The following is a 27758-nucleotide window of genomic DNA, read 5'->3' as shown; positions in this document are numbered from 1 at the left end:
ATATGCTAACTATATAAGAATATGGTATTTTATATGAGATAATTGATTAAATTGGTTTCTGATACCAAATTATTGACACTAAAAACATTCAAGCATAAAAAAGCAAAACAAACCATATAAATTACCTAACCATATGGTATATATATCAGAACAAGCTAAGGTTATCATGAATAAAACAAAACAAAATGTACTTTTTTTGGAATCCTAAATAGGTATCATTGCTTATATACAAACTTAAAAAGAAACTACAAAAAAAAGTTACTAAAACTAAAATTTAGTTGCGCAGCAAGCTAGAAAATCATTATTCTGTATATGGCTAATAACAATTAGATATTAGTACTATTTACAATACCACTAAAATTATAAAAATATTTTGCCCTAAATTTAACAAGAATATGTGCACTGGAAACTGATGTGGTGAAAAAAGGGAAAAGAAAAAAATTTTCTTACAACTTACAGCCCATTGATAAGTCCTGGACACAGGCAGAGTGACATTCCTCTGAGAACTCAGCTGCCTTCATGTTGACACTTTGCTAATGGCAGAAGGTAATCTTAGCTTAACATTATCCCAACCTCCAGGATCCTGTACGTCTCCTTTAACATATAAAAATTCCTTTGGAAACTTCCTTTATCTCTCTCCCCCAAGATATATGTTAGCAATCATCCTCCAAGCATATGGCCCACTGATATACATCTGAAGGGTCTCATGACTAAGGTTTATTAGACGGTAATAAATGATCTGAGCTAGCCCCCTCAAGGTCCTGGGAACCTTGCTTCCAAAATTCCTTAGAGACTTACACCATCCCTAACCCCCTCCCAACTTCAAAGTATATAATCAGTCACCAGTCACAACCCCAGGGCACCTCTTTCTGCCCATGGGTCCTGTCCCCATGCTTTAATAAAACTACCTTTTTGCACCAAAGATGTCTCAAGAATTCTTTCTTGATTATTCCCACCAAACTCCAACATTTCCACACCAAAAACTATAAATCAGTAACAAAAGAAATTTAAAAAGACTTAAACAAATGGAAAGATATACAGTGCTCACGAATGGGAAGACTTAATATTGTTACTATTTCAATTCTCTTCAAACTATCTATAAATTCAACACAATTCCAACCAATATCCCAACAGGACTGTTTTACAGAAATCAAAAGCTGACTGTTAAATTTATATAGAAAGGAAAAGAACTAAAATAGGCAAATCGATTTTGAAAATGGAGAGAAAAAAAAAAAAAAAAAAAAAAAAAAAAAAAAAAAAAAAAAGAAAATGGAGAGCAAAGATGGGAGTCTACCCTACCTGATTTCAAGACTTAACTATAAAGCACAGCAATGACAACATGGTAATGGAGAAAGGACAGAGGATCCACACATATATGATGATTTTGACAAAGATGCAAATGCAATTCAGTGGAGAAAGGAGTGTTTTTAACAAATGGTGCTGGAATAACTAGATATCAATATAACAAAAAATAAAAATAAGAACCTTAATTCAAACCTTGGAGGCACATATGAAATCAACTCAAAATGGATCATAGAATGAAATGTAAAACCCAGAACTATAAAAACTGCTAGGAGAAAACAGGAAAAAACCATTCCTTACATATATCGCCAAAAGAAAAACCTGATAACTTGGACTTCATCATAAGTAAGAAATTCAGATTTAAAACAATAATAAAAATAAATAAAACCACTTAAAAATTTTAAGTCTACTCTTTGGAGGGCACTATTAAGAAAATGAAGAGACAAACCACAGCAGGGAGAAAATATACGAAAATCACATTTCTGATAAAATTCTTACATTCTGACTACATAAAGAACTCTCAAAACATAAGAAAATGAATAACCCAAATTTAAAAATGAGTAAAAGATCTCAACAGACTCCTTGCCATACATATAGGGATGACAAATAAGCACATGAAAATATGCTCACCATTATTAGTCAATAGGGAAATGCAAACAAAACTGCAATGAAAAAATCACTACATGTCTATTAGAATGGCTAAAAGAAACAAAGAAAAAAACCTGATAATAACAAGTACTGGTGAGGATTCAGAGCAACTAGAACTCTCATACATTTGGGAAGGTAAAATGATACAAACACTTGGGCAAATAGTTTGCTAGTCTCTTGTAAAGTCAAACACAGCACCATTTGAAACAAAAATCCTACTCCTAAGTATTTATCCAAATGAAACAAACACACAAAAACGAAACCCCACCACAACAATCCTATGTTTACATGAAAACTTGTTTGAGGAGGTGCCTGGGTGGCTTAGTCAGTTAAGTGTCCAACTCTTGGTTTCAGTTCAGGTCATGATCTCATGATTTGTGGGTTCAAGCCTCATGTCTGGCTGCCATTGTGGAACTGCTTGGGACTCTCTCTGTCCCTCTCTTGCCACTCCCCTGCTCGCTAGCCCACTCTCTCTCTCAAAAAAAAAAATAAACTTAAAAAAAAAAGAAAAGAAAACTCTTGAGGATGTTTATATTCATAAACGCTCCAAACTGGAACAACTCAAATGCCTCTCAAAGTAAGGAATGGATAAACAAATTGTGGCATACTCACTCAATGTAATACTGCTCGGCAGTAAAAAGAACAGATTACTAACTGATGCAACACCACGGATTAATCTCAAATACGTTATGCTAAGTGAGTGAAGCTAGACTCAAAAGGCTACATAATGTATGGTCCAATTTATATAATATTCTAGAAAAGCAAAATTATAGGAACAGAAAATGAATCAGTGGTTATCGGTGACTGGAGATGGGGGAGTAGTTAAGTACAAAGGGCTGGGGGAGTGATCACTACAATCACTCACTGTAGGAGTGATTGCGTTACTTCATGTGTTTATCAAAACTCAGAGTTGTACACCAAAAAGGGTGAATTTTACTATATCATGCATTAATATAAAAAGTAGGAAAAAAAACCCTCTATAATGGGGCAATGAAAAATATTCAATACTAACTTTACACATTGAATCGAGGTTATAAATTATGATTAATAATTATAAGTTAAAAGCATGATCTCAAATATCAACTAGTATTATGTATGTAGGTTTAAATACCTCATCTCACATTTCAACTAGTCTTGGATACTAAGATTTTATTACCATAAGGCATATTATTATTATTATATTACCATAAGGCCATAAGGCAATATTCTATCATTCAGTAGGTAAAATAACATTTAAAATAAAATTAAAAAACTGAGAAACTACTGTATATACAGGTTTTATAAAAGAGTGAATAGAACATGTATGCTCCCTATTCTCAAAACCATCTCATCTCATACATTAAACACATATCTACTTAAAGTAACGACATAAAGCAAGATATGTCACCAATGTATAGTCAAAGTAATAAGACACTAGAGTGTGTCTGGGGAAAAAATCATGGACTCTGGGGACAGACAGATACACAGGCCTAACTTCAAATCTTATTTATGCTACTCACTTAAATTAGGTAATGTCACTAAATTACCTTAGCTGATTATACAGAAGTAACAAAAAAGCACCTAGATCATCACCTGGCTTCTAAATGTTCCAAGAATATTCCCTCCTTTCTTCCTTCTTCTCCTTCCTGAAAACCAAAGTTTTTCTAAAAGTACCAGATCTAAGAATATAAGGTAACTGTTTCTCAAAAGAATAGTCTTCTCATTTAGAAAATCTGCATGAATTAGTTTCACCAGCTTCCCCATCTCATTTATATTACCACAACCCTCAATTGGTGATGCACCATTGATCCATTATTATCAAGGAGTAGTTACTGTCTCAGGGGTAGCCAATCGCTAATCAGTTATCTGTGAAGTAGGCAGGCTTGAAGAGCTCTGCATAGAAAAAGCGATGGTAATTTGTCTAGCCAGTTAGACTGAATATTCTCAGATATAAACAAGAGAAAACTGGCTAATCAGTGGCAAAAGGAAAAGACAAGTGTAATGTGAATGATGGTAGGCATGCAGGAGAAAGGGGTGTGTGTGAGGAGAGAACGTATTTGTCATGAGAGTGTCTGCATGAAATGGCTGGGTGATGAGAAAGAGGCTAGCTAGAACCTAGAGCTGCCTTGGCACCTAACAGTTTTCTAGTTTCAGTTCTTTATTCAGTTTATGAGTTCTTTAATGCAATTGCGTTTTCTTAAAATGGTGTATTAAACATGTTTCATTGCTTGTTCTAACCTTAACCACTTTCAGAAAAACTCTCTCCTGGGATCATCATCCCTAAAGACTATATGCAGCTGATTGTCTCAGTTTTCTGTATACATATGCCTCTCAATATTCCTTTCCATATGTGATGTTTAATGATACTTTACTATACAGTATTAACAATTTATTAAACTCTTCAGTTTCTTCTAGGAATATATTTCCACATAAAAAAGTTGGAATTTTTTTTTTTCTGCAAACAGTCCAATTATGGAGCACTATATCTGAAACTGGCCTCTTAATCAGAAGTTAGCATCTGTTGATTATCATCCTCTAATGACTATTTCAAAAGTTTAACAAAGACTGGGGAGTGGGGAGATAACTACTTTTAGTTAAACTCTTATAAATCACTTATATTGGAGACACGTTTATATCCCAGAAGAAATCCTTCATGTCTCCATGATGTTACACAGAAAAATAAAATACAAAATCAGACTGATGATTTTCTCTAAACATCTGATTGGTCTCCAATACTGAGAGCCCCCGCTGCTGATACCGTCATACCAAATCTACTTTGTTCCACAGAATTAAAGAACTAATATCCTAAAAAAAATTCTACAATTGAAGTCAACCTCTACATATATAAGCAACAACTAGTATAGTAATAATTTAGAAGGCATATCAAACTGCTCTTTTGCTGGCAAGTTTTAAAAAATCCTCTCGCAGGTAGAACAACAGCTGTTACTGAATAGTTCTAGCCACTGGAGAATTTCTTTTAGCACACTTTGACATCATGGCCTAAATTCAAAGTGACACCAAATTAAGGCTTGTTATGGTAATAATCATGACAGTGTAAAGTGGTTTAGAAAAACCCAAAATCTGAGTCTTCAGATATGATTTCAATTATGTCACTGTCGATTCTGGCTAGTTTCAAATCTTACTTTAAGATAAAACTATAATGACTTAAAAATGTTTAAAATTTTGATTTTTTAAAAAAGAAAGACATTCCATAAACATAATAAATTAACAATAAGTCCTTCCACTAAAATGATACACTACTCATCTCACAACAGAGGAATGGATGGGGTACCTAACTTTATGGTTTTCTGACATTCACAACAATTAAAAAATAATATAAGAGTGACATTAGCAAGATGGAGGAATAGGAAGTTCCGGTCCTCTTCCCCACACAGAAACACTGATTTAGTAACAACCATGTACAGACTGGAATACCCTTATGAGAATCCCAGAATCCAGTTAAGAAGATGCAACATCCTAGAAAAGTAAAAAAACAAAACAAAACAAAACAAGAACAAGTACACTGAAAATGGGTAAAAAGTGCAGTTTCACTTTACCTGTGTCTTCCCCCAGCCCATGTCAGCATAGGACAATGCCAAAAAAGATCCCTTCAACATGCAATTTCTTCCACTGGGAAAGTCAGGGGTGAATTCAACATCCCCAGCCCTTCAGGCAATGTCCCAGAGAACCGCTCCTATCTAGCCTCATTCAGAGTACTACTGAAAGACCCAGCATAGTTACAGTGCCTCAGGGCAGCTAAGAACAACAAAGAGGGGTAGTTGGCTCGCAATAGACTCTGAGGCCCCCAGGGGATGGCATGGATCACAGCAGGTAGCACAGACCTCAGCAACTGGTGTGGACCACAGCAGCCAGCAGAGATCTCAGCAGCCAGAGGTGGTCTCAGCAGGTGGTAGAAATCCAGAGTAGATCTGACCTGTGAAATTCAGAGGAGGTAGACAATCCTAAGGCTTCTTCAGGGAAAAGGGAGAAGAGAAAGATGTGGAACTTGCACTTAACACCCCAGGATCTCCATGTACTGCCCTAGGAGGAAGGGGCAGGTGGCTCTCTGTACCAATAATGACTCTGTGGCATTGAAAGAAAGTGTACAATACTGAGAATTCCCTCCAGGAGGGAGGAAGAAGAGTGGAATATACACATTCATAATAAAGGTTGGAGAAACTCCCAGAATTTCCCAGCCAAAGTCATTCCATAAAGACTGAAAAAGGTGGCTGTTTCTTCAAATGTGCAGATGCCAGTGTAAAGCTTACAAAGAACACAAAGAATAAGGGAAATATAATACTAACAAAGGAACAAAATATATCTCCAATAACAAACTCTATAAAGAAATGGAGATCTAGGTATTGCCTGACCAAAAGATGATCATCTTAAAGAAGCTTAGTGAGCTACAAGAAAACACAGACAATAAAATCAGAAAAAAAAAATGATTCATGGAAAAAAAAAGAGAATATGAGCAAAAACAGAAACCAAAGAAAAGAACCAAACAAATTTTGGAAATGAAGTACAGAATAACTGAACTGAAAAATTCACAAAGAAACCTCTTGAGGACACACAAAAGATACAGAAAAGAATCAAAGCATACTATACCAAAAAATCAACAAATCACAAAGGAAGACAGCAAGAGAGGAACAAAGGAACAAAAGAATGGCAAAATAGCCAGAAAACAATGAACTAAATGGCAATAGTAAATTTTTATTAATAATTACTTTAAGTGTAAATGGATTAAATTTTCCAAACAAAAACACAGAGTGTGGAATAACAGATAAAACAAGCAGGATCAAACCATTTGCCACCTACAATGGATTTCCTTTGGCTTTAAAAACACAGACAGACAAACAAACAAAACAAACCACACATACAGACTGAAAACAAAGAGATGGTGAAAGATATTTTGCTAAGTGTAGCCAAAATAGAACAGAGTTGGCAATACCTATATCAGACAAAATAAGCTTTCAGTCAAAATAAGTCACAATAAAGATGGAGCTAAAGTAAACAAATGGGATTACATCAAACTAAAAACTTCTGCACAGAGAAGGAAGCCATCTACAAAACGAAAAGGCAACCCACTGAATGAAAGATATTTGCTAATCATGCATCCAAAATATCCAAAGAACTTATACAACTTAATATTAAAAAAAACAAACAAGCCAATTAAAAATGGGAAGAGGACTTGAATAGACATTTTTTACAAAGAAGACATACAGTTGGCCAATGGGCACAGGAAAAGGTGCTCAACATCACTAATCATTAGAGAAATGCAAATCAAAACCACAACAAGCTACCATCTCACACCGATCAGATTGGCTAGAATAAAAAAGACAAGAAATAACAAGTGTTGGCAAGAATGTACAAAAGAGAACTCTCATACACTGTTGGTAGGAATGTAAATTGGTACAGCTACTATGGAAACAGTATGAAGGGTCCTTAAAAAATTTAAAAAAAAACAAACAACCAAACTGCTATACAATCCAACAATTCCACTTTTGGGTATTTATCTGAAGAAAATGAAAACACTAATTAAAAAAGATATATATACCCCTATGTCCATTGCAGCATTATTTACAATAGCCAAGATATGGAAGCAATCTGTATCCATTGATAGATGAATAAATAGAGAAGATGTGCTACACACACATACACACACACACACACACACACACTGAAATATTACTCAGCCATAAGAAAAAAAAAATGAAATCTTACCATTTGTGACAATAGGGGTGGACCTAGAGGGTATTATGTTAAGTGAAATAAGTTACGAAAAAAAAGGCAAATACTATATGATTTCACTTATATATGAAATCTAAAAACAAAATAAACAAGCAAACTAAACAAAACAGAAACAGAATCATGGTTACAGGCAACTAACCTGAGAGGGGAGGTATCGGGGAGGATAAATAAAATAAATGAAAAAGATTAAGACATACAAACTTCAGGTACAAAATAAATAAGCAAGGAGGAAGTAATGTACAGCATAGGGAATATAGTCAATAATATTTTAATAACTGGTGACAGAAGGTAGCTAGGCTTATTGTGGGGATCATTTGTGATATATAAAAATATCGAATCACTATGATGTACAACTAAAACTAACAGGATAGTCTGTGTCAATTATACTTCAATTAAAAAAAAAGAACAAAGAAGGTCACTGTATAATGCAGATGGGTCGATTCATCAATAAAATACAACAATTGCAAATATACATGCACTGAATACTGGAGCAAAAATATATAAAGCAAATATTAATAAAAGTGAAAAGAGAAATAGACAGCAAGACAATAATAGAAAGGAACTCGAATACTCCACTTTCATCAATGGATAGATCATGCAGACAGAGAATCAATATGGAAACAGCAGACATGAATAACACTATAAATCAAACAGACCTAATAAACATATACAGAACAATCTATCCAACAGCATCAGAATACACATTCTTCTCAAATGCACATGGAATATTCTCCAGGAGAGATCATATGCTGGCTAGAAAACAAGTATTAACAAAATTTAAAAGAATGAAATCATAGCAAGTATTATTTCCATCCACAATGGTACGAAACTAGAATCAAAACAGGAGGAAAACTGGAAAATTTACAGATATAAAAAATTCAAAAATTCACTCTTAAGCGACCAAAGAATCCAAAGGGAAATCAAGAAATATCTTGGCTGGCTCACTCAGTGGAGTATGCAAATCTTGCTCTTGGGGTTGTCTGTTTGAGTCCCAAATTGGGTGTAAAGATTACTTTAAAATAAAATATTTAAAACTTCAATGGCTGATAAAAAATGCCTTTGAACAAAACACAGATCAGAAGCAATCATAATTGCCTTTCCTGATTTTCTCTCATTACAACCTTACCCAAATTTTTCTAGCATTTGAAATTTTTGCTATTTGCAATACTTTAATTCTGGAGACTGACATGCTCCCACTACAAAAATGGTATACTACCATATGCCACCTTATTTGTTACAGAAGCCTTTGAGTCATACGCCAGAAACTCTGTCAAATATTAGAATATTATTATTCTAGTCACTGCTTAATTTTCTTTTATATGAAGGAATAAAGAGATTAAAAATGTTAAAAAAAACAACTAAAATAAATAAATATCTTGAGACAAAAATGAAAATAAAACATATCAAAACTTATGGGATGTGGGACAAGCAGTCCTAAGAGAGAATTCTATAGCAGTAAGTACTTACATTAAGAAAAAAACCAACTCAAACAACTTAACATAACCCTTACAGTAATTAAAAAAGAAGAAAAAACCAAACCAAAAATCAGCAAAAGTAGGAAATAATAATGGTTAGAGGAGAAATAAATGAAATAGTGATTAGAAAGACAATTTAAAAAATCAGCAAAATTAAGACTTGGTTTTTTGAAAAGATAAACAAAATAGACAAACTTATACCTAGACTAAGAGAAAAAGAGAGAAGATTCATATAAATAAAATTAGAAATGAATGATGAGACATTATAACCAATGTCACAGAAATAAAATGATCATAAGAGGCTACTATGAACAATTATATGCCAATATATTGGATAATCTAGAAGAAATTCCTGGAAACATACAATCTATCAAAACTGAATCATGAAGAAATAGAAAATCTGAATAGACTAATAGGTCTGTAAGGAGTTTGAATCTAAGTAATTAAAACTCTCTCAACAAAGAAAAACCCAGGACCAGATGGCTTCACTGGTGAATTCTACCAAACATTTAAAGAATTGATGCTAATATCTCATATTTTTCCAAAATATTTAAGAGGAGGGAACACTTCCAAACTCAGTTTACAAAGCCAGCATTAACCTGATACCAATGCCACACAAAGACACCACAAAAAAGAAAACCACAGGCCAATATTCCTGATAAACATAGGTGCAAAAATCCTCAACAAAATAGTAGCAAACCAAATTTAACAGCACACTAAAAAAATCATACACCATGATCAAGTGGATTATTCCATGGGGTATAAGGATTGTTTCACATATGCAAATCAGTAAGTGTGATATACTATATTGACGTCATGAAGGAGAGAAAATCACATGATCATCTCCATAGATACATAAAAGCAATTAACAAAATTCAGTACTCTTTCATGATAAAAGCAAGCTTAACAAACTAGGTAAAGAAGAAATGGACCTCAACATAATAAATGCCACATATGACAAGCCCACAACTAACATCATACCCAAAGGTGAAAAAATTGAAGTTTTTTTCTTCAAGGTCAGGAACAAGACAAAGATAGCCCCTCTCACCACTTTTATTCATCATAGTACTGGAAGTCCCAGCTAGAGCATTGAGGCAATAAATAAAAGTCAAACACATAGGGAATGATCAAGTAAAATTATCTGTTTGTAAATGACATGATCATATATGGCAAACCTTAAAGACTCCACAAAAAAAAACTGCTAGAACTAATAAAACAAGTCAGTAAAGTTGCAGGATACAAAACCAACATATAAAATTAAATTGTATTTCTGTATACTAACAATGACTTATTCAGAAAGGAAATTAAGAATTTAATTTATGATGACTTCATAAAGAATAAAAGATATAGAAATAAACTTAACAAGTAGGTAAAAGACTTGTACATTTAAACTACAAATATTGGTGAAAGAAATTAAAGACACAAATAAATTGGAAGATATCCCAAAGAGTTAATGTTACTAAAATGTCCACAAAAGCCCAGTGTTTTACAGATTCAATGCTATTCGCATCAATTTTCAATGAGATTTCTTACACAAATAGAAAAGATAATCTTAAAATGCATATGGAACCACAAAAGACCCCAAATAGACAAAGCAATCTTGAGCAAAAAATAGCAAACCTGGAGGCATCACATATCATGATATCAAAATATATTACAAAACTAGAGTAATTAAAACAGTATAGTACTAACACAAAGACAGATATACAGAGCAATATAACACAACAGAGAACCCAGAAATAAACTCATCTATATACAGTCAACTGATCTTCAACAAGGGTGCCAAGAATACACCACAGGGAAATACCTGTCTCTTCAACAAACGATGCTGGGAAAACTGGGTATTTATATGCTCAAGAATGAAGTTGGTCCCTATTGACCACCATACACAAAAATCAACTCAAAATGGATTAAAAACATATACAAAAGAAGTCAAACTATAAGACTCCCAGAAGAAAACATAAAGGAAAAGCTTCATGACATTGTTCTTGACAATGATTTCATAGATATAACATCAAAATTTCAGGCAATAAAAGCAAAAATAGACAAATGGGACCACATCAAACTAAAAAGCTTCTTCTCAGCAAAAGAAATAATCAAAAGAGGGGCAAGGCAACCTGTGGAACAGGATAAAGTATTTGCAAGCCATAAATCATAAGGGGTTACATTCCAAAATAGGTAACTTCTACAACTCAATAGCCCAAAACCCTGACTAAAACAACGTGTAAAGGACTTGAATAAACATTTCTCCAAAGACATAGTCAGTGGTCAATGGACATATGAAAAGGTGTTCGTAATCAGAGAAATGCAAATCAAAACTAATAAAATATCACCTCACACCTGTCAGGATGGCTATCATCAAAAAACAAAACGAAACAAACAAAACAAAACGAAACATTGCTGACAATGTTGTGGAGAAACGGAAACCATTTTACACTGTTAGTGGGAATGTAAAAGGGTGCAGCTCCTATGGAAAACAATACGGTGGTTTCTAAATATATTAAAACTCATACGACACAGCAATACCACTTCTGGGTACACATCCAAAAGAATTGAAATCAGGATGTGAAAAAAATAGGTACTCCTGGGTTCACTGCAGCATTATTCAAAACAGCCAAGATATGGAAATAACCCACATGTCCACGGACAGATGTAAAGATAAAGACAAATGTGGTATATATGTACACTGAAATATCAATCAGCCTTAAAAAAAAAAAAAGGAAAACCTACTATTTGTGATAAAATTGATAGAGGCAGAGGAAATTATACGAAATGAAATGTCAGTCACAGAATGACATATACTGCACAACTCCACTGTAAGTGGATACTTAATGTAATGAAGTATCTAAACTAGCCAAACTTATAGAAGTACAAAACAGAATGATGGTTGTCAGGTGATGGAGGGAGGAGGAAATGGGGAGATGTTCTATAAAGTTACCATCATGTTGGCCAACAGACACATGAAAAGATGCTCAACGTCGCTCCTCATCAGGGAAATACAAATCAAAACCACACTCAGGTACCACCTCACGCCAGTCAGAGTGGCCAAAATGAACAAAACAGGAGACTATAGATGCTGGAGAGGATGTGGAGAAATGGAAACCCTCTTGCACTGTTGGTGGGAATGCAAACTGGGGCAGCCACTCTGGAAAACAGTGTGGAGATTCCTCAAAAAATTAAAAATAGACCTACCCTATGACCCAGCAGTAGCACTGCTAGGAATTTACCCAAGGGATACAGGAGTGCTGATGCATAGGGGCACTTGTGCATCAATGTTTATAGCAGCACTCTCAACAATAGCTAAATTATGGAAAAAGCCTAAATGTCCATCAACTGATGAATGGATAAAGAAATTGTGGTTTATATACACAATGGAATACTACATGGCAATGAGAAAGAATGAAATATGGCCTTTTGTAGCAACATGGATGGAACTGGAGAGTGTTATGCTAAGTAAAATAAGTCATACAGAGAAAGACAGATTCCATTTGTTTTCACTCCTATGTGGATCCTGAGAAAGTTAACAGAAGACCATGGGGGAGGGGAAGAAAAAAAAATGGTTAGAGAGGAATGGAGACAAAACATAAGAGACTCCTAAAAACTGAGAACAAACTGAGGGTTTATGGGGGGTGGGAGGGAGGGGTGGGTGGGTGATGGGTACTGAGGAGGCCACCTGTTGGGATGAGCACTGGGTGTTGTCTGGAAACCAATTTGACAATAAATTTCATAATGTAAAAAAAAAAGTTACCATCATGCAAGACGAATAAATCTAGAGATCTGCTATATAACATAGCCCCTATAGTTACTGATACAGTATTGTGCATGTAACAATTTGTTGAGAGTAGGCAGATCTCATGTTAAATTTTCTTACTAACAAAGGGACACAAGGAAACTTGTGAAGGTGAGGTATATGTTTATTACCTTAACTGCAGTGATCAAAGGTGTATGCATATGTCCAAATTAATTAAATTTTATATATTAAATATGTTCAGTTTTTTGTATATTCATTTTACCTAAATGAAGTTATAGGCTTATTTATATATTAAATATATATATTTTTTCATGTACACATACCTGCACTCACATATATGGAGAGGGAAGTCCCTGCAACTACTTCTAATATTAATACTATAATTAGTGTTATAATTATAATCAAACATAGTGGCTCAATTAATATTTTTTTGTTCATTAGTAAAATGAATTAATGCCAGAGTTCTTTAAAATTAAATCTTCCAGTTATCTAAAGTCAGGCCAATTTTGTAACTTTTCATTCAGAGAAAGCAAACCTTTGAGTAATGAGACTTAATTATTTTTGTAAATTACTCTAACAATCAGAGACATTAACAAGATCACATTACACCAGCAATCAGTCTACAAAGAAATGACCTAAGTACATTGACCACTCAAGAGATGCTGTGTATGGATGTACAGGTATGTACATTGTTCCCTGTACAGGGCACCTGGCTGAGAAAGCAGAAAAGCCTGGAAACTGTACCCACTTCACTAGTTTTCCCGCAGGGTAACCCACAGAAAATGTGAAGTAAAATATTATTAAAAAATCTTTCAAAAATATTACATTGCCCATCATTAAAGCATCTCAATGTACTACTATTGGAGGAAAGTCTCAGGTAGAATCTTAAAGTCAGAATTAATCTTAGGTCATTGCCTTACCAATTCCCCCTAAAGAAATCTCTCATATTTGGACATATCCATGCCCATAAACAGACCATTAAGTTGTTCCATGTTATAAGCCAAATTATATCACCCTGAAAATTCTGTCCTTTGCAGTTATTGCTCTTATACATGATAATCCTAAAGGACTTGTGAAGACAGCTATTATATGTTTTTCTCCTCTTCTTCACTGCAAATAAGTTCAGTTCCTTTCATTCATTATTATATGACATATTTCTATGCAGTGGCTACTCCGGAGAGTTCCTACACAGAACAAGCTAGAGGACTTAGTTTTCTTTTGTAGAGCAAACATACCCGTTTCTACTTAGCTTTTATATAACACGATTTTTGTCTTCTTATTAGTTGTCCAATTATACCAAAGATAGATAATGGCATTCACTTGGTTTCTGCCACAAATTAAGCTTTGAGGCATTGGCTTGTGGATTTTAAACAAACTTTGTTGATTTTATTTTTTTCTTTAATTTCTTTTTTTGGTGAGGGATGGCTTTAGTGAGGCTTTGGGGTAGAAGTGCAGGGAGCAAAAATACATTTTGGAGCTGTCTAATAGCATCTGGGCTAGTTTCCTTAAAAGGCCATGTCCAGAAAGAAATCAAAACAAACAAAAACAAATTAGCGTGGAACTAATCCTTCTTACAACACTGACCTACTATGTTGTATTTAACTCACAATGATTGAAAACTCTGTTATATTTTCCCTAACAAGCTGCTGTCTACTTACGTCTCTAGATGTGTGTACCTTTCATTTTTTAACTTAAATATAAACTTGGTTTTATTTATGTAACTAATGTTGAATTACGTATTTTTTAAAAAGTCAAATACAAGTTCAATTAGGTAGATGAAAGACTCAGTTTCTTTTTTAAAGATTCTAAGGGTAAGTAAAGTGAACTAAAATATATTTTAAAAATTTTTTAAAGTTTTTATTTTATTTTTGTGAAAGGGAGAGAGAAAGACAGAGCATCAGCGGAGGAGGGGCAGAGAGACAGAGAGGAAAACAGAATCTGAAGCAGGTCCCAGGTTCTGAGCTGTCAGCACAGAGCCCAAGGCCAGGCTCGAACTTGTGAACCATGAGACTATGACCTGACTCAAAGTCCGACACTTAACCGACTGAGTCATTCAGGCGCCCCATAAATTAACATATTCAATAATAGTATCTGTAAGGAAGTCCTACAAGTAGAATATTCCCTATTTTCCTGGCTGTCTTTTCCTATTGGAGCTCTAACAAACTAAAAAGGACTTAAATTTTAATAACATAACAAATGAAAATTGCCTTCAGAAAAAAAATGTGAACTTAGTTTTTAAATGGTCATGACAATTTTTCTAATTTAAAGTAAACTTTTGCACTTTTCTGTGCTTTCTAACTCCCCCACCTCAATAAAACTGAGGAGTTGCATAATAAAAAATAAATTTTTTCAATTAAAAAAAATAATAGCAAAACATCAATTTGGGAAAACCAACTACAAATCTCTGTACATAATATCACTTGAGACATTTTAAGAAAAATGTATTCAATTTCTCACATCATTTTGATGGCTCAGTACATATGTACTTTCTAAAGGATATTAATTAATGGGTTTTCAGGAAAATACTGAATCACCAATTAACCTGAAAATAAATCTGGGTAACTATAGACATGTTTTGAGTTTATAGTAACATTTTAGAGCCTCGAGAACAAGTATTGAGGAGTAAATCTGTTCTGGTTTCTAATGCCAGTGAATTCCTTTGTGGCAACTTTTAAACCACAGGAATTATCCCATTTGGAGACTATAATTCTCTTATAAGATGTGCTTTCCAATTAAAAACCACATCACAGGAAGGCATGTCAGTAAACATTATGGTACCATGGATGAATCTAGGAGGAAGATTTAAATGGTCATTAAGAAGGTAGCTTATTTACATTAGATTTACAAATTTACAAATAAATCCTAGCAGTAAAGGAATGGCCTATTATAGTAAAGAATATAGCAAAAGCTTCAGATGAACTGTAGGCTCAATGTATTTTAGAGCTGAAAAGGAACTTCAGAGTTCATATAAGAGGTACGTAGAAATACCTTCATTTTATAGAAGTACAGTGACTTGTCCAAGATCATAGCCATAAGTGGAAATTGGACTTCTACACTTTTCCTCTTTTAATTTGCCTCATCTCTAGTAAATATAAAACAACATCCTAACAAGACAATACCACCATCACAGACTGTCACATAGTTGCTTTTCAGTATATGAATGCAACATATACACTATTATCATCCCTGTCACCTCTATGACCTGGTAGCCTGTGTCCCCAAGAATAAGGAACAAGACAAATAGCCATAATGACAGCCTCTTCCTCCCACTCCCCAAGAAATAAAGGCGCCTTCAAAGGTCAATCATTTAATTATTAAAAAAAATTTTTTTAAGTACAGTCTTGTACTTCATGGACATCCACCTGGCATATGTAAAACAGACTGCTCTGAGTAGCCTAAGGAATTCCTTTGCTCATTATTCCCAAACATTATAAACAAATGTATTGGAGGCCATTATTATTCTTTTTTTATTCTTTATTTATTTTTGAGAGAGAGACAGAGTGTGAGCCGGGGAGGAGCAGAGAGAGAGAGGGTGACACAGAATCTGAAGCAGGCTCCAGGCTCCGAGCTGTCAGCACAGAGCCCAATGCAGGGCTTTAATCCATGAACCACGAGATCATGACCTGAGCTGAAGTTGGATGCTCAACCGACTGAGCCACCCAAGTCAACTCTATTGTAGGCCATTAGTAAGATTATCAAAAGATTGCTTCCAAAAGCATTCTTATAAATGTTTTAATATTTTTTTACTGTTTATTTACTTTTGAAAGAGAGAGATACAGAGCACAAACGGGACGGGCAGAGAGAGTGGGAGGGACAGAATCTGAATCAGGCTCCAGGCTCTGAGCTGTCAGCACAGAGCCCAACGTGGGGCTCAAATTCATGAACTGTGAGATCATGACCCAAGCTGAAGACAGACACCTAACTGACTGAGCCAACCAGGAACCCCTTAAATGTTTTAATATGTAATTACCTTTACCAAAAACTAGACTGAATACTTTACTAATACCTGCAATGCTTGGATTCTCATCTGGAAGATAAAGGCATATTCCCTGACTCCAAAATCTGGGGGCTAAGGAGCTTTTTCAGACTTACAACTTCTAAACATAAATGTGTCAATGCCACGTCCCACAAACTTGCACCATGGAATATCTTACATTTTTGAGGGAAACACAGGAATACTCAATGTATGTTAAATATTATGTGAACTAGTAGCGTAAGCCAGTTCCCATTTCTGACATTAGACTGTATGAAAATCAGTGTGAAACAGGATATGAGGGTGGTGGTATCCAATCTGATACCAAGATTTGAAAAGTTGTACAGTGCCTAACAGGTGCTCAGATCCTGTAAGTAATTATGATTATTTTAAAAAGAAATTAAAATACCTTTTTTCTTTTAATTTATGTCTATTTTTTAATGGCTATTGAATTATTAGATCATAAACACTTATTTAGTTGTTTGGACCTAACTATATAACAGAACTGTTATGGTTTTGTTTATTTTTGCCAAAGGGCTGCATAAAGAAATAACCAAGATACTTGGATCTGTAAACTGAGCCAGTTTGAGAACCTCTGTGTTAATGTTAAAGGGAGATATATATACACTGAGTGGCTTAAAGGTTACATAAAAACTTGGTAATAAAATTTAAAAAGCTAGAATCCCTAATCATATGGGATTAGGGATAATACACAATTACAGATATGCCTGAAATTATAAATCATGGACTCACCATTAGCATGGATTTAGTTAGGTGGCATATGTACTTTGTAATATAAAGCACTGATTCAGACTGTGGTTTCTAGAGTTAAACAGCCTTAGGTTCAAAACCATTTTGCCATATATTAACCGTGCACACTGGCTCTTTAAATCCATTCCCTCATATGTAATAATGGGAAGAACAATTAGTTGCTTTATATTAAGTACTATAAAGGTTAAATAAAATAATGCATGAAAACCATACCTGGCACATATGTGCTCAGTAAAGTACTAGCTATCATTATCACACTCATCATCATTATTAAAATATACTCTTTGGAGAGCTGCACTTCCAGATTAACAAACTAGGTACTCTAGACCAATCCTACCAAAAGCATGCCTTAAAAAGTTGGATAGAATATTAAAAAAAAAATCTTTTAAGGCACCAGAGGCTAGTGAGGTAGTAAACAAATCATGATTAGGAAAGGAAGTCAACTCAGAGAGACACTTGAAGGCAATTTTGTGCTCAAGGCTTCTGTCAACATCAAAAACATGGTTGAGAGGCCAAAAAGGAGAGCAGAGTTTTTAATAAATTTATAGTGCTGGGGCATAAAAATTAACATTCAAAGCCTATCAAGGAGAATATAAAACTTGGCATGGGTTAGGAACTCAAAGGATTATACCCTGCAGCAAGAAGTATAAATCTAGATACAGATCATCACTCACAGGAGATAAACCCATATGAAATCATTTCACTCCATTGGTTGGTTTACAATGATCTGGAATTGGTAGTGCCCCTAAACTTGCTGCCTGCCAGAAGGAAAAATAAATCTTCTTTGAAATATCATTGAAGATTCTCAAGTTTTCTATACTATTTTTCATATACAGCATATAGGACACAATAAAAAAAAATAACCAAGTATATAAGAAGACAATAATACTAAGTATCTGAAAGCCAAGAAAAACAAAACAGAAACCAGATCAACTATGGATTCAGAAAATGAGGATTTCAGATGTGAGCTTAAAAACTATTTTGCTCCAGGTGCCTAGGTGGCTCAGTCAGTTAAGCATCTGACTCTGCATTTCAGCTTAGGTCATGATCTCAAGTTTGTGACTTTAAGCCCAGTACTGGGCTCTGTGCTGACACCACAGAGGCTGCTTGGGATTCCCTTTCTTTCCACCCACCCTCCTGCCCCTCCCTGGCTTGCACTGTATCTCAGAATAAATAAACATTAAAAACAACTATTTTGCTTAATGTGAACAATAAATTAAGCAACAATATTGAGGACATCAGCAAAAAGGAGGAATAAAAACATCTAAAAAATACAGGACTAAAAATACAATCACTGGGGCACCTGGGTGGCTCAGTCGGTTAAGCATCCAACTTCGGCTCAGGTCATGATCTCACGGTCCGTGGGTTCGAGCCCCACGTCGGGCTCTGTGCTGACAGCTCAGAGCCTGGAGCCTGGAGCCTGTTTCGGATTCTGTGTCTCCCTCTCTCTCTGACCCTCCCCCATTCATGCTTTGTCTCTCTCTGCCTCAAAAATAAATAAAACGTTAAAAAAATTTTTTAAAAATATTAAAAAAAAATAAAAAATAAAAATACAATCACTGAATTTAAGAATTTATGGATGAGGTGCCTGAGTAGCTCAGTCAAGTAAGCATCAGACTTCGGCTCAGGTCATGATCTTGCCGTTTGTGAGTTCAAGCTCTGCATCAGGCTCTGTACTGACAGTGTGGAGCCTGCTTGAAATTCTGTCTCTCCCTCTCCCTCTCTCTCTACCCCTCCTACCCTCAAAATAAATAAATAAACTTTTTTTTTTTTTAAAGAAATTAGTGGAGGGGCACCCAGGTGGCTCAGTTGGTTGAGCGTCCAACTTTGGCTCAAGTCATGATCTCATGACTCATGAGTTGGAGCCCTGCGTTGAGCTCTGTGGTGCCAGCACAGAGCCTGGAGCCTGCTTTGGATTCTGTGTCTTTTGCCTCTCTCTGCCCCTCCCCCGCTCATCTTCTCTCTCTCTCTCTCTCTCTCTCTCTCTCAAAAATAAATAAATATTTAAAAAATTTTTAAAAATATAGTGGATGGGCTTAATAGCAAACTATTTTGCTTAATAGTTTGCAACAGCTGAAAAAAATTAGTGAACCATAAACTAGGTGAGAAGAAAATATCCAAACTAAAATATGGAAGAAAGAAAAGAGTAAAAGTGATATTTGGTATAGGGTAAAATATCTAGCATACAGGAATGTGGAGCCCCAGAATGAAAGGATTAAAAAAATAGAGGCAGAAGCAGTATATGGGGATGCAATTGGTGAAAAAGTTCCAAAAGTGATTAAAGACATTAAGCCCCAGATTTAAAAAGCACTACAAACTTCAAACAGGAGAAATACAAAGAAAACAACAGCTAATAATAAACAATAGCTAACAGTAAAAACAGATAAAAACAATTAAACGAATAAAAAACGATGAAAACAAAAGCAAAACACTTTAAAACAAGGTGCAAGTATACTGACTGCAGAAATCTAAAGATGAACAAAGAAAGCCAGAATATACTACAATGATATCTATAACACACTGAAAGAAAACTGTCAACCTAGAAATCCATACCCACCAAAAACACTCTTCATAAGAAAAGGTGAAATAGATATTTTTTAATGTTTCATGTATTTTTGAGAGAAAGAGAGACTAAAAGCAAGCAAGGGAGGGACAGAGAGAAAGGGAGACACAGAATCTGAAGCAAGCTCCAGACTCCAAACTGTCAGCATAGAGCCCAAGGTGGCACTCAAAATCATGAACTGCAAAATCATGACCTGAGCCAAAGTCAGACATTTAATCAACTGAGCCAGTCAGGTGTCCCAAAATAGACATTTCTCAAGCAAACAAAAACTAAAAGAATATATCACCAGTATATCCACAGAATGTCTTCTATAAAAACAGTGATAATAGTGATGCCTACTGGAGTCTAAAATATGTATAAAATTAAAATACACAACAACATTTGAATTGGGGGAAGGGATTATTAAATGTAGTAAAGTGGAAGATTCTTTCACAGCCCAGGAAGTTGTAATAATACTACTTAATATCATACTTTAATAAATCCAAGATAGACAGTGTAGACTTTTGGGTAACCATGAAAAGAAAAAGGTAAAGACTTAAATATAACAAGCTAATGATAGGAAAGAGGAGAAGAAATGCCATAAGAAAAACTAATCAAACGGAAATAAAACAAGCCAACAAAGAACAAGTAACAAAATGGCCAAAATGAAAAGAAAATAGTAACATGGTAGATTTAAACTCAAATATTACATTAAATATAAATAAATACTCTGATTAAAATAAAAAAATTATAAAAGTAGATCTTTTAATGATCCAACTACAGTTGACCCTTGAATAACACAAGTTTGAACTGCATGGATCCACTTATATGCAGATTTTTACAGTACAGTACTGTAAATGTATTTCTTCTTCCTTATGATTTTTAATATTTTTTTTTTAAATTTTTTTTTTTTTTAACGTTTATTTACTTTTGAGACAGAGAGAGAGGATGAATGGGGGAGGGTCAGAGAGAGAGAGGGAGACACAGAATCTGAAACAGGCTCCAGGCTCTGAGCTGTCAGCACAGAGCCCGATGCGGGGCTCAAACTCACGAGCCGTGAGATCATGACCTGAGCCGAAGTCGGACGCTTAACCGACTGAGCCACCCAGGTGCCCCGATTTTTAATATTTTTTCTCTAAGCTTTGTTATAAGAATACAGTAAATAATACATATACAAAATCTGTGTTAATTTACAATTTATGTTATTATAAGGCTTCTGGTAAACAGCAGACTATTAGTCCTAACTATTAGTAGTCAAATTTTGGGGGGATCAAAAGTTACATGCAGATTTTCAACTATGGGGGGGAGGGTTACTCAAGGGTCAACTGTAAATGTCAATAGTAAGAAACAAGTCTTAAATATAAGGATACAGAAAATTTGAAAGTAAAAAGAAAAAAGATATATTAAGTAGATGCTAACCAAAAAAAAAAAAAAACTGGTGTAATACCAGAGAAAGTAGAGTTTAAGGCAAAATATAAAAGCTGATAGGAGACAAAGCACTGGTAAAAGGAGAATTTGTGCAAGAATTCTACTTCTTTGCATTCTTGTCAATTCAATGCACATACCACATACCTTAACATCAGACCTGAGATGCTAGAGATGCTTCAGTTCAGTTTTCCATATGGAAATAAAAAGAAGACACTGAGATTTTTCTTCAAAAAAGAAAAAAAAAAAGAAAGAAAAAAGAAAAAAAGAGGGAACAGAGGTTTTCTCTTTAAAAACTCTCCAAAGAGATCACAGTATGCCCAGATTCTGGTTACATCACTAATTAGTGGAGAGTTTAGTTCATATTAGCATTCAAACTCCCCAATGCCAAGTTGCATGGTCTTTGTTTCCCTTTCTTCTTTCTTTTCTTTTCTTTTCTTTTCTTTTCTTTTCTTTTCTTTTCTTTTCTTTTCTTTTCTTTTCTTTTCTTTTTTCTTTTCTTTTCTTTTCTTTCTCCCTTCTTTCTTTCCTTGTCTTCCTTCTCTCTCTTTCTTTCTCAGCCATTTGTTATTAAAGGATAATTATGAGGGGCACCTGGGTGGCTCAGTTGGTTGAGTCTCTGACTTCCGCTCAGGTCATGAATTCTCAGTTTGTGAGTTCAAGCCCCACATGGGGCTCTGCACTGAAAGCTCAGAGCCTGCAGCCTGCTTCAGATTCTGTGTCTCCCTCTCTCTCTGACCCTCCCCCACTCACACTCTGTTTCTGTCTCTTAAAAATAAATAAACATTTAAAAAAAATTAAAAAGGGATGCCTGGGTGGCTTGGTCAGTTAAGCATCTGACTTCGGCTTAGGTCACAATGTCACAGTTTGTGAGTTTGAGCCCCGCGCCATGCCGGGCTCTGTGCAGACAGCTCAGAGCCTGGAGCCTGCTTCCTATTCTGTGTCTCATTCTCTCTCTGCCCCTCCCCCACTTGTGCTCTGTTTGTCTCTTAAAAATAAAGTTAAAAAAATGTAAAAAATTTAAAAAAGAGATTCTAAAAGAATAATTTTGATTCTCCACTACTCTCAAAAACTTAAAAATTCTCATGCATTTTTTCTGGACTACTTTTATATTCAAGTGAAATATTTAAGATTAATCTGCTAAAATATCAACAAGTACAGCATATAACTCACACATAGCGCTTAGGATATGTAAGGCACTATTTTATGTATCTTAAAAATATTAACTCATCAAATGCTCAAAATCAGTATTTTTGATATCCCTATTTTATCAGTGTAGACAATAAAGCACACAGAGATTAATTAACAAGATTACACAGATAAAGAGAGACTAGGAATGGAGCCTAGGCTTCAGAGTCAGTGCTTTTAAGTAACTAGAAGAAGTTCTTGACTGGGATTTAGGTGGGCTTTACCACAAACCAGAATTCTGTCTGACCTTGGCAAGACATTTCCCATTTCTATGTCTACTTCCCAATACACAGAAATGAGGAGTTTTTATCAGACCTCTCCATATAGTTAAAAGCAGTTGTTTTAGGCTTCAATATACTTCTAATAGTCATTTCTAGTTTTCTCCCCAAATTCCTTCCCCTCTTATAAAATTATAGAAATTTTCAATTGAACACATGTTCATATAGCTAAAGACTACATTTGCTAGCTTCTCCTGTAGCTAGATATTGCATATGACTAAGTTCTGGCCAAAGAAATCTGAACACTGGCGGTATATACAACTTCCAGGTCATTCCTTTCAATGAAAAGGGTATGCCCATTCCTAACCCTTCTTTCTTTCTAGCTGACTGGAATACAAGTAAAACTGGGCCATTAGATAAAGACTGTGTTGATGCTGGCACAGCAACAAGAAAGGAGAAGGCAGGTTCTCTGCATTTGTGGGGCCCTCAAATTACCCCAGACATTTTTATGAGTGAAAAATGAACTTCTATCTTCTTGGGGCAGGTGGGGGCAATAGATCTCTCAAGTTCAGACACTGACCATGAATCCTACCTAACTTAGAACTGGAAAGTAAATTATCATAAAGTGGATTATGTTTTCACACAAAAAGCTATAATTAAAAAACATGTTCCTATCCATTGTCAACTTCAAAGTAAATATAAAAGTACAATGCGATATAAATTAAAAAGCCACAAAATTTAAGAAATACCATTAAGCTCCCTTACAATATAAAGCTATGATACATTTAATATAAAAATACAGGGGCGCCTGGGTGGCTCAGTCAGCTGAGCTTCCAACTTCAGGTCAGGTCATGATCTCACGGTCTGTGAGTTCGAGCCCCGCATCAGGCTCTGTGCTGACAGCTCAGAGCCTGGAGCCTGCTTCAGATTCTGTGTCTCCCTCTCTCTCTGACCCTCCCCCATTCATGCTCTCTGTCTCAAAAATAAATAAACATTAAAAAATTAAAAAAAAATACATATAAATACATTCTGCACATTGATTATACATGCTTATATGTAAACATAAAAATACATGTATTGCAATTATACATGGCATATCAGAAATGTGACTTAAGATTAACATGTCAGGTTTGATGTGACTAAACATTTAATTAGTAAGTTTGCTTGCCCTCTTGGAACTTAATTAATGTGGGTTTTTCTTGTTTCTCTGTTTTTTTAATGTGAGATTCCTTGGTTTTCTTAAAAATCAGTCCAGGGAAGCTTAACCTATAAACCTCTCTCAAATACTTTCCTGAATACAATCATTTTATTGACTAGACAGCTGTACTTTGGAAAGGGATCCCGAACTTCTTCTTTACTACCCTTTAGTATGGATTTTGATGACAAATTTGATGTGCCATGGGTAATTAATTCAGGATACTAGCCAAAGTTCTAAATGAAATTACATTAAATCTAAGTAGGTGAGTCCACCTGGATTTGTGTGTTTCTAATGAACACCTGAAGAAGGTTTTAAAAAAAATTCTTCTCGAGATTAACTGAGAGGAACCAAAACGATTCTTTAGAATTCCTTGCCAAATCTCCAAGCTGTGATCTAGCAACCAATCACAAATCTTACACACTAGAATGAAAAAAGGAAAACTTTAAGGCAAAGAGGCAACGTCCTAACCTGGCCTTATATGACTCCCTTTTGAGCCATGCACGGTGGGTTTCACCCTCGTCTAGAAGTCTAGATGGACACTGACTTTAAGAACTCTTCCCCTCAAACTTTTCCGCTTATATGAGTCCACTGTGAAATGTATGAAATGTTTTCTACTTTTAATTCAGTCTGGAAGTTTTCTTACCTTTCATCTATCTCTGACTCTTGGCATTTGTGCAGGAGAAACACCTACCTTTACTGAGCAAGGCAAAACGTCATTCTTCATTTGGAGCTACATTCATCAATAGGGTGTTCAGTTTCCCAGTGTTATACTGTCATGCTAAATTAATCCGAGTTCTTTTCTTGTATTGTTTAACATTGTCACTGACTCACTGGCCTAAGGAGACTCTCTTCTTTCTCTCTTTTTTTCTTTAGTTTTATTTATTTATTTTTGAAAGGGCAGTGGAGGGGTAGAGAGAGAGAGAATCCCAAGCAGACTCCACACCACAAGTGCCGAGCCCTATGAGGGGCCTGAACTCATGAAATGTGACATAATGACCTGAGCTGAAATTAAGAGTCAGATGCTTAACAGACTGAGCCACCCAGGAGCCCCTCCCTTCCTTTTTTACCATAAATCTTTTATACTGATAAATATTTATCAAATCAGATGATATATTCATATGCCTTTAAGTGAAAAACTTCTCAACATTTAAGGATTATTTAAAAGTTATAGATTATTTATAAAGAAAACACAATATGATTTCTTCAAAATAATATTGTATAGCATAAATGCTATGCTATTTATTTTTACATGGCTCTCACCCTAACAGTGGCCATCAATGACTAGTTTAGAGTTAAAGTAAGAATTGAGAAGAATAAACTTAAAATATCCAATGTAGTGGCTTGCAAAAAGAAAAGAAAAAAGTATAACAAAATTAGGAGGGCAAAGTCATTTGTCTTGCAGTAAAACTCATTCATATTCTCCCATATAAAAATTACAATTTCCACATAACTTGTTGAGCCAAAAAAAGTTTAACAGCAGCCCCACAGAAATTATTATATCCTTTTCCAACTTTTATGCCTCATGTTGAGAGTAACTTTCAAATGCAATACAAGAACTTAATAGTAGGGTATTAGTTATAATACCAATAGCAGAGGTAGCAGGTAACATTATTAAATGCTTACTACACACCAGATTGTGTTAAAAATGCTATATGAATTATCATATTTTAAAAATATTTACTGAAGTATAATTAACATAGAGTGTTATTTTAGTTTCAGATGTATAATATAATGATTCAACAATTCCATACATTACCTCATGCTCATCACAATACGCATAGTCATCATCATATCAATTACCATATTTAATCCTAACACCTCTATTAGATACATATTATTATTAGCCCCATTTAATAGAGAAAAAGCTTTAGAGGAATTAAGAAACATGTCCATAATGAGACAGCTTGTAAATGATTCAAATGGGATTTAAACCCAGGAAGACAGGTGAAGAGTACACTTATAAACTTTTCAAAAATATAATAAGAGCATGTCGTAATTTTATAATTACTCATTTAAATTAAATTTTCCTTTATTCAGCAATTACATATGTATAGCCTAGAAAACAGGTTAAGGATACCACATCAGTGACTACTTCCAAATAACAATCAGATGCTGCCTGAAATACAGAGCCACAGAGCCCCACCCACACTGACGCCACCCTGTGAAGTACTCTTGGTATTGTTCTTCCTTGCCACTCCAACATCCTGAAGAATTTCAGTGCTAGGAAAGGATCAGGGTGGCATTATGAAAACCACAATGACCTAGTATGTTACTGAGAAAATAAATTTTACTTATAAAGAGAAGTTGTATGATTGAATTTACATTGTTTCTAGTTTTTTTTTTTTTTAATGTGTGCAAATTTAATAAGAACAAAGGAAGGGGCCAAAGATAAAAGTACTAAAAGGTGTGAAAAGTGGGGCACCTGGCTGACTCAGAACAGTGTGGGACTCTTGATCTCAGAATCATGAGTTTGATCCCCACATTACGTGCAGAGATTAGTAAAAATAAACAAATAAACAAACTTTTTAAAAAGGTGCAGAAAACAATGTAAAAGAAAGAACATGAAAGGGAACCTGTACAAAAAAGGAAAAGAGAAGAAACTAGATAAAGAGAAAAGTAGAGTATTTAAGAATGAGAAAGATTACAAAAAGTGACAAAAGTAAACTGCAAATGTACAAAAGTAATTTACACAAGTAAAGGTAAATCATAAAACATACTAATAGCAAAAATGAGAAACAAAAAAAAAAGAGAAAAATCTGTGTCTATGACCATTCTTTTTTTTGTAAGCATCTACTTACTATAGGTCTTATTACTGTTTTTTTACATTTCTGTTCTTTGGTAGCTATTCAGACAGTGCTCACTATTTTGTAGGTCAGGAAAATACTAATTTGATACCCTATTCATTTACTCACATTACCTTTCTCTGTTAACTTTTTTTTTAACTACACAGACTTAAAATTCAAGAGCCTAAATGGTTATATGAAATATTAAAAGTATTTTATTTTATCCTTAAATGTATTTTCTTAATATACTATCACTTTATATTACTCTTCCACAATATAACATTAGAAAGCATACCTCCTTTCAAAGTTAAATATATTACTTACAACTGTCAAAGGTAGAAGCTCTTTCCAACCTGCCAATGATATCTTTGTTATAATAAAACAACAAAAAAAGAATGATACTGTCTTTATTTTTTTTAATGTTTGTTTCTTTTTGAGGTGGGGGGAGGAGCAGAGAGAGGTGGGCAAAGGATCCAAAGTGGGCTCCGAGCTGACAGCAGAAAGCCGGATGCAGGGCTCAAACTCATGAACTGTGTGTGAGATCATGACCTGAGCTGAGACCCAGAGTCAGACACTTAAGCCCCTGAGCCAACCAGCAGACACCCCAAGAATGATGTTTTCTTATTTGAAAGTTGCTAAGAGTATAGATATTAAAAGTTTTCATCACAAGGAAAAAAAAATTGTAACTATGTACAAATCATTACACTGCATAACTAAAACTAATATAATGTTACATGTCAATTATACCTCTATTTTA

The 27758-nt window shown here is 34.7% G+C and overlaps 1 protein-coding gene across 9 annotated transcripts in view; it reads right to left on the bottom strand.

Annotated features, from left to right (window-relative positions):
• The window catches only part of SSBP2 (single stranded DNA binding protein 2), a 304408-nt gene that overhangs the window by 137900 nt on the left and 138750 nt on the right, over positions 1–27758 (bottom strand). Inside the window, exons 5-6 of one of the 9 annotated variants that reach the window (XM_058728082.1) lie at positions 5772–5863; positions 5487–5559 (exon numbers count right to left, since the gene is read on the bottom strand). The exons of the other annotated variants lie outside the window; for them this stretch is intronic. Of the exons in view, the coding sequence (XP_058584065.1) occupies positions 5487–5559; positions 5772–5863 (165 nt within the window). The remainder of the gene's footprint in view (positions 1–5486; positions 5560–5771; positions 5864–27758) is intronic. 9 annotated transcript variants of the gene reach the window in all.

This window comes from Neofelis nebulosa, chromosome 1, assembly GCF_028018385.1.
Source record: "Neofelis nebulosa isolate mNeoNeb1 chromosome 1, mNeoNeb1.pri, whole genome shotgun sequence".
Classification (NCBI taxonomy): domain Eukaryota; kingdom Metazoa; phylum Chordata; class Mammalia; order Carnivora; family Felidae; genus Neofelis; species Neofelis nebulosa.
Note: the sequence above shows the minus strand (reverse complement) of the source record. Positions and strands in the feature narration are given on the sequence as shown.